Raw genomic sequence first — 8,436 nt, 5'->3', positions numbered from 1 at the left:
CGGGATCATTCAAGACCAGCCAACCGGACAGCTGATGAAACTTAGGAGTATTCTGTCTGTAATAAAGGCTTTTTGCAGGGAAAATATTATTCTGATTGTGTCAGCGCCCCTGCCCAGTCATGTGAAATCCATAGATTAGGGCCTAATGAATTTATTTAAATTGACTGACTTCCTTATGAACTGTAACTCAGTAAAATCATAGAAATTCTTGCATGTRGCGTTCATATTTTTGTTCAGTATAGCTCTAGCCCCACTAAGTCCCACTCTGTTCCTGCTTTAGTCCCCAACCCGCTACAGTACCTGATCATTGTCTTTGATTATGTCCCCAGTGATAAGGGTGTCTTTAGTGCCCTCCTGGCCTCCCCATCTCTGGGCACTCAGTAAGAACTCCTCTACAGCCTGGCCTGACAGCATGTCTGGGGTCCACAGGAGCTGGTCCTCATTCTCATAGACTGGGAGCAGGAGATGGAGAGACACAGGTATAAGGATGTTTGTGAGACGGAGGCGAATCAAAAAGTGTCAACACACTAATCCAAAATATGCACTGATTCTGAAAGGGGAAATTTGGGGTTACCTCTCTCCTGGTCTGAGTATAGGCTGAGAGTAGGGATTTTGGCTTGGTACATTGAGCCCACCATGATGTCCTGGTAAAAGAACAACCATAGTTTCAGTCACACAGACAACAGGTTTTTATATTTACCTAAAGAGTAATTGTAGGGGATTTGAGCGCTGTTCAGTAGTCCCCAGTGTCTCACCTTGCGTCCATCGTTGGAGGGAATGGAGGTGTCGTCATCATTGTCTGAATCTTCTTCTGAGGTGCTGACTAAGGTGCCTTTGTCTCCACTTGCCAGGGAATGGGCTGGAGAACAAAAATGGGATCATTTGTTACACCACTATACAGTGGTGGAAAAAGTACACAAATGTCATACTTGAGTAAAAGTAAATACACCTTATTAGAAAATCATTCAAGTAAAAGTGAGTCACTCAGTGAAATACTACTTGAGTAAAAGTCTAAAAGTATTTGGTTTTAAACATACTTAAGTATCAAAAGTAAAAGTATAAATCCCTTATATTAAGCAAACCAGGCAGCACCATTTTCTGGTGTTTTTAATTTGCTGATAGCTAGGGGCACACCAACATAATTTACAAACAAAGCATGTGTGTTTAGTGAGTCAGCCAGATCAGAGGCAGTAGGGATGACCAGGGATGTTCTCTTGATAAATGTGTGAATTGAACCATTTTCCTCGCCTGCTAATCATTCAAAATGTAACAAGTACTTTTGGGTGTCAGGGAAAAAAGTACATTATTTTCTTTAGGAATGTAGTGAAGTAAAAGTAGTCAAAAATATAAATAGTAAAGTAACGTACAGATACCCCAAAAACCTTAAGTAGTACTTTAAAGTATTTTTACTTGAATACTTTACACCACTGCCAATATGTAGCATTCTCATAATACTACCCAATAACACCTTCCCGGTACAACAAATCAGTCTTGCCATAAATGAGCACTCGGACCATTTAAAAAAATATATTGATGTGATATGACAGGAAGGGGATTCTCCTGAGTGGTGGGCTGGGTGGGTGGAGGTCTGTTAATGGAAAGTGGTAGCTGTGCTGGGAAGGGAGGAAGTGTGTCATACCCATTATATAGTATGATACTGTATAAGACATCATTGGTTGTACCTCTTAGGTGGCGGCGGAGGAGGTCGGAGGCATGGGAGGTGACAGAGGGAGTGAGGTCATCAGCTGATGACTCCTCTTCATCTTCTCCTGAGAACAGATCCTTAGCTATCTGGTCCTGGAAGAATGGAACAGTCAATTACTGTRTCAATGGAACAGTCCACTACCTTCTCTCAGCATCACACACAGTAAAGTAAATGGTATTTATGATATATGAAAGTGATTCTGTAATTGTCATGTTTTCTGAGTGTTTATAGACAAGACAGGCCATCAAGAGGCAGTCTTAACTAATTTCTTTACGGACCAAGTAACAATTATCCATGAAAGAATCAATAGACATCATGTCAATGCCAAAACATGTATCATGCAATGCTTTTGAATGCAGGAGTACACAGCTCCACGACAKTTACAGCTTACTCTATGCCTGTTTTCCACCTTGCCTTTTAATTTAAAAAAAAAAAGTTTATTATTTATATATATTTTTAAATTTTTCTCCCCTTTTTCTCCCCAATTTTCGTGGTATCCAATCGCTAGTAATTACTATCTTGTCTCATCGCTACAACTCCCGTACGGGCTCGGGAGAGACGAAGGTCAAAAGCCACACGTCCTCCGAAGCACAACCCAACCGCACTGCTTCTTAACACAGCGCGCCTCCAACCCGGAAGCCAGCCGCACCAATGTGTCGGAGGAAACACCGTGCACCTGGCCCCCTTGGTTAGCGCGCACTGCGCCCGGCCCGCCACAGGAGTCGCTGGAGCGCGATGAGACAAGGATATCCCTACCGGCCAAACCCTCCCTAACCCGGACGACGCTAGCCCAATTGTGCGTCGCCCCACGGACCTCCCGGTCGCGGCCGGCTGCGACAYAGCCTGGGCGCGAACCCAGAGACTCCACCTTGCCTTTTAACTATTGATTGATTTCTGCCTGGAAAACCAGGTAGGTGCACCAATAACCAATTACTAACAAATTAATCAATGAAGTACTAAGAAGAAACAAAAACTGTCTGGACTGTGGAATTCGAGGGACTCAGCACCCTTGATCTGATGCTTTTTCTGGCTGTTTTTTCAGTTATCTGTCTCAGCTATGTCTAGGTATACCCAGGTCTCACCTTGTCCAGTGTCATGTCAGGCAGACTGGCTGACAGCTCATTGGGCTCCCTGTCCTGCTGTAGGAGGGGGTCAGACACCTCGTAGCCATACAACGCCAGCAGCTCCTCCAGGGGCATCTCACTGCCCTACACAGAGAGAAAGGGGGACAGAGAGAGAGAGAGAGTGATCGCTCTGGGTCAATGTGGGATTGGGCGATATAATTTTGAATTATGGAATAATTGATWATCTATTACATAGAATAATGTTATTCCCTACTGGTCTGGAGGGGTGCAGTGTGGTCAGGCTTTTGAACCTAGTTGGTTTAGCCACGGAAAAATACAGGAACCTTCCCGCTAGCCATGATTGACTGAGGTAATGGCTGGGCTGGACATGCCGAGAGATGAGTTCGGATTGGTCTGTCATGTAGCATCCGTCTGTCTATAACATGAGCTGCTCAGCATGTGTAGGTAATCCTTTATAATTCTGCTTTAAAAAAAAAAATCACGAAGAACTGCAAAAGTGTTGCTAATTTTCAGGAGGACCGAGTTTTGAAATCAGTGGAATGTCCGGTGGAAGCAGAGTATGATAGCTAAGGAGATGGAGAAAATTCTGTCGTTTCATTGCAAATATGCAGAGGGAGTTGAAACGAGAACACACTGTTGTATAAAACACCTGTCTCCGGATTACATCTTCAAACTAAGGGCAACCATGGCATCCGTGACAGAGAGGGAAAATCGTTGAACCATGTATACAGGTAAGAGAGTCTAGCTAGCTACATTTTAAGATATTCTGCATTTCTAATTTGTCAGAAAGTTGTTTTCATTGTTAGGTAAAGCGCACTGTTAGCTAGCTAGCTAACGTTACGTGTATGATCTGTGTAGTAATATTATTTGGATGTCAGTGTCACGACTTCTACCGAAGGTAACTCCTCTCCCTGTTCGGGCGGCGCTCGGCGGTCGGCGTCGCCGGTTTACTAGCCACCACCGATCCCTTTTTCCTTTTCTGTTTGTTTTGTCTGTGATTCTTTTCACACCTGGTTTCAATTGCATTTATTTCTGTGTGTATATAGGGTACCTGTTGCCTGCCTTAGTTCGTGCGGGATTAGACTTGTGTGTATTGCGCTCGATTGTATTTGATGTTTGTTGTGTTCACGATTTARGCACGTTTATGTAAAGTGTCGGAACTGTGTTTGTTCCTCCGTGTGTTTGCACGAGTTGCTGAGTATCGTGAGCGTAGTTTTGGGATTTTCATCTGTGCCATTTTTGTATTGGTGGACTATATGATTAAACACGCTTCTCAGACATCCCTGCTCTCCTGCGCCTGACTCCTACATCTCTCACCGAGACGCACGTTATCACAGTCAGAGCCATTTGCATTGCTAGTTATAGCCTAATGTTAGCTAGCTAGCTAACATTGAACCTAGTTGGTTAGTTTTAGCTACCTGCAGATTCATGCAGGGTAGTAACGTTATGAATTGGGATTATGGATAATTGTTTAGCTAGCTAGCTACATGTCTTAACAAAAGACTCCACTATGCAAGTAACCATTTCACTGTACTGTTTACACCTTCTGTATCCTGTGCATGTGACAAACAAACTTTGATTTTATTTGACACTGTGTGTTTACCAGAGACAGTAATGTGAAGAACAACATGACCTGCACCAAAGTCAAATTAGGCTATAACGTTAGGCCAACGAGACAGTGTCCAAGTTCWAAAATTCTCCGGTAGAATGCCCTGCTTTAATTTTGTCAAACTAACAACCATAAGCTATTTTCTGTAATTAGCTCGCCATTAACTTGTAAATATTGATATTGTTGTGAGTTTATTTTTCTGTAATAATGACTACAAATTGTCTAAATTTAAGACGTTGTCAGCCATATGGTATGGTCATTATTTGAACTGGCTCTAGCCAGCTAACTTTACTTTAACTAGCCAGCTAACTTTACTTTAACTAGCTAGCTAACAAACTAGAAACAAACCAAAACATTATTTAGAAAGTTGCTTTTAGTTGCCTGGTTTGCTAGATTGACATTTACTAAATTCATTTTTAAACGGATGGGTTTATTGGTGTTAACATACACCAGTTATGCTATTTTGGACAACCAGGCTGCTGATGTCATGCAGCCTGTCGTTTTTGTGTTTATACTTTTTCATAACGACAAGTTTGATGTCGGACGACAATAGAATGTTCATGATGTCCCTGCCGACAACTGTCTACAGACATGTCGATAGACGTAGTATAAACCAGCCTTTAGTCTTGAAATCTTTGGTTGTTTAGTACACTACCGTCGTACTCACTCTGTTTAGCATATGGCCTRGCATGTGAATCCTTAAAGAGATGGTTTTGGCTAAGGCTTAAGAGGGTGTGAACAATGCTGAATGGGTGTAGACAAAGCAGGGCRCTCCAGTAGGTGTACCAAAKWATTCAAGGGCCATTTTCTCAAAAGTGGGGTTACAAGTTTATCAACTTTCAAAGCATAATTACTTTCCCATTGTTCCTCAACTGTAGTGTATGATATACATTTTTTTTTTTAAACTTTTAACCAATGAAAAAAAAAAAAAAATTCAAATGTTGCTACTTAAGACCGAATCAAGCCGGTTGGTCACATAGSTTATTTTATTTTTATTATATAGGCCTAAATCATAATCATATTGCAGGACATGTCTCTCCTTTTCTGACATGACTGGTTTATTCCGATTTATCAATCGTTCATRCAATACTATAGCCAAGCATGCTCGAAAGTAAATAGACTGGTAGCCTATTTAAAATATTTGAAAGTATGTGTAGGCTACAGCATTGTTGTGAGATAGAAGCACAACATAGCCCATTTAATCTCTGAGCCTACACCAAGGAAACAAAATCATCTACTGACAAACAAAATATTGAACAATTCGTATTTTGCATAGAAGTGTGGGCTGTAGCATTTACTTTTTAATTGTTTGAGAGGACAATCAATCTTGCAGAATGCGTGGCCAGTGTTTGACAGGACAATCAGTCTTGCAGAATGCGTGGCCAGTGTTTGAAAGGACAATCAGTCTTGCAGAATGCGTGGCCAGTGTTTGAAAGGACAATCAGTCTCGCAGAATGCGTGGCCAGTGTTTGAAAGGACAATCAGTCTTGCAGAATGCGTGGCCAGTGTTTGAAAGGACAATCAGTCTTGCAGAATGCGTGGCCAGTGTTTGAAAGGAACAATCAGTCTTGCAGAATGCGTGGCCAGTGTTTGACAGGACATCAGTCTTGCAGAATGCGTGGCCAGTGTTTGGCACTCACTTAGGCGGCATTGCGTTTTTAGTTTGAAAAAAATCACTGCAAAAGATTAAAACATTTTGCCCACATCTCTACAGAAATGTAATAACATCTGCCATTGCGCTTTCTTTTATCATGGCCCAATTCCAACATCTCCAAATCATACAGCAAATGAGGGTGCTTTTGTTACCATGAAAGGTCAATGGAGATTGTTTTCCAGGCGGGTTTGTAAATATAGTATGTCTCTGATTTACCAATGAAAACATGCATATATGTTGCYTGCGACAGTTTGTTGTGGATGCAAATCCTAGAATCTCCACGTACGSCAGAATTTACAGTAGTAAGAATTTTATACACGGTTGATAAATGAAGCCCCTTAAGCCAGAGGAGCCGTACTCACAGTGTGGGGGCGTGCAGCCATCCTCATTGGGCGGCCGCTAGGCTCTTCTCCAGTTCCACTAGGGCCCTGGACTCCTCCTCCGGCCCCTCATAGCCCTGCCTCAGGATCTCCACTAGGCTGCGTCTGTGATCTCCAGAGCCCATCGAACCAGCTAACACACACACACACACACACACACACACAGTTACCATGGTGGAGGATCAAGAGGTGCCTGTTCATCCCATTATAGATCAGCTGAGCCTTGGCTTCTTCTGAACCGCACTTTTTCAACTGAAATTGAGAGCTGATAACTGGTTCTACAGTGGACAGCTGGACACACCCACAGACTGAGGAGCAGCAGTACAGGTATAATGCCCACAGATATTATGCTTTCTTACTTGTTGAAGCATGTATAAGTCTTTTCATGTCTGATTATAATGGTATGTCTTAATGTAGCAAATTGTCAATTCAAAATTACTTTTATTTAGTCAGGATCATTATGAGATGATAATAAGACATAAGACCTGTCATACTTGCTTAAGACAAGTCCTCAAATGCATTATAGAGCTATAATAAAGCAATAAGGCCCGAGGGGGTGTGGTATATTGTCTATATACCACGGCTAAGGGCTGTTCTTATGCACAACACAACGCAGAGTTTGACCATATACCACAAACCCCTGACGTGACTTGCTATTATAAACTGGTTAACAATGTAATTAGAGCAGTAAAAAGAAATGTTGTCATACCCGTGGTATAGCCAAATCAGCATTCAGGGCTCTAACAACCCAGTTTATGATTAAGCAATAAGGCACGGGTGGGGGGGGGGGGGGTTTATGGCCAATATATAAGAGATAAGGGCTGGTCTTATGCACAAAGCATCGCGGAGTGCCTGGACACAGCCCTTAGCTGTGGTATATTGGCCATATACCAAATACCCCAGAGGTGCCTTAATGCTATTATAAACTGGTTACCAACGTAATTAGAGCAGTAAAAATACATGCTTGGTCATACCTGTGGTATATGGTCTGATATACCATGGTTGTCAGCCAATCAGCATTCAGGGCTCGAACCAATAATGCATAGGCCCAACTGTCATATTAAGTAAAGTGTTACCAGTCTTTCTACTTGCCTTACAGCCACTCATGAATTAAAGAACGGTCAAAGTTTATCCAACAGTGGAAACTAATGGTATTACAAAAATGTGACTGTTTGGCCAAAAAGACAATCCATGAAGATAGGACGAGTTGACCTATGACAGTGGTTCTCAAACATCTCCTGGGGGACCCCCAGCCATTCCACCGCGTATTTGATCTATTCCAAAGCTAGCACACCTGATTCAACTTGTCAACTAATCATCAAGGCTTTGACTTGGTCAATCAGMTGAGCTAGTTCAGGGCTACAACAACTTTCAAGAGTTACTTTTGACCTTAAGCAAATAGAGCAGTGGTCTACTTAAAACTCTTGGTCGGATACTTTCACAAACAATACATTAGTGACAGCCTGGTAGCCCGACGTTTATGGCCACTTTGTAAAGCTAGGTCCACTCCACTTTAGGACGCGTTGACCAGGGCCAGGGCGCTTTCCTGTAACTTGGTGCTGAACGTTCCTTCCTCTGACACACGAATGACCCGAGAGAGGAAATAGTTCTAGAGGTTGCGTTTTCACCCGAAAAGACACCAAGAGAGTATCTGAAATAAGTCGGACTTCTCTCAAAGTTTGTAGTCAAAATGCCTTTCTATAACGGAGCACACCTGGACCACTTCTTCAGCACCACCATCTAGCCGGTCTCCCATTGTTTTCTATAGCGCACGATCTGGCAAATTGGGAATGGCTTTTTAACGCGAAGAACGCGGAGAGGCGAGACGGACAAAATACCCCCATTTTACTTCGTTAGTTATCAACCCATGGCTAGCTAACTCACAACACTGCGTAACCCGTTGATACGATTGCCAACATCGATATATGCCGTCTAGGATGACAGAGGCTCTCAAATGCGGAGCTGTTTCAAAATCATTAGTCCTCATGTTCCTCCCCAAGCCT

General features: G+C 42.6%; 1 protein-coding gene across 1 annotated transcript in view; it reads right to left on the bottom strand.

The window, feature by feature from the left end:
• Positions 1-8,436, bottom strand: part of LOC111975810 (mesoderm induction early response protein 2-like) — a 32,392-nt gene extending 23,956 nt beyond the window's left edge. Inside the window, 8 exon segments of the mRNA XM_070447550.1 lie at positions 301-452; positions 575-644; positions 756-859; positions 1,683-1,797; positions 2,788-2,913; positions 6,416-6,444; positions 6,447-6,566; positions 7,408-8,436. Of these exon segments, the coding sequence (XP_070303651.1) occupies positions 301-452; positions 575-644; positions 756-859; positions 1,683-1,797; positions 2,788-2,913; positions 6,416-6,444; positions 6,447-6,558 (708 nt within the window). The 5' untranslated portion in view covers positions 6,559-6,566; positions 7,408-8,436.

This window comes from Salvelinus sp. IW2-2015, linkage group LG16, assembly GCF_002910315.2.
Source record: "Salvelinus sp. IW2-2015 linkage group LG16, ASM291031v2, whole genome shotgun sequence".
Taxonomy (NCBI): domain Eukaryota; kingdom Metazoa; phylum Chordata; class Actinopteri; order Salmoniformes; family Salmonidae; genus Salvelinus; species Salvelinus sp. IW2-2015.
This window is presented reverse-complemented; position numbering and strand designations above follow the sequence as displayed.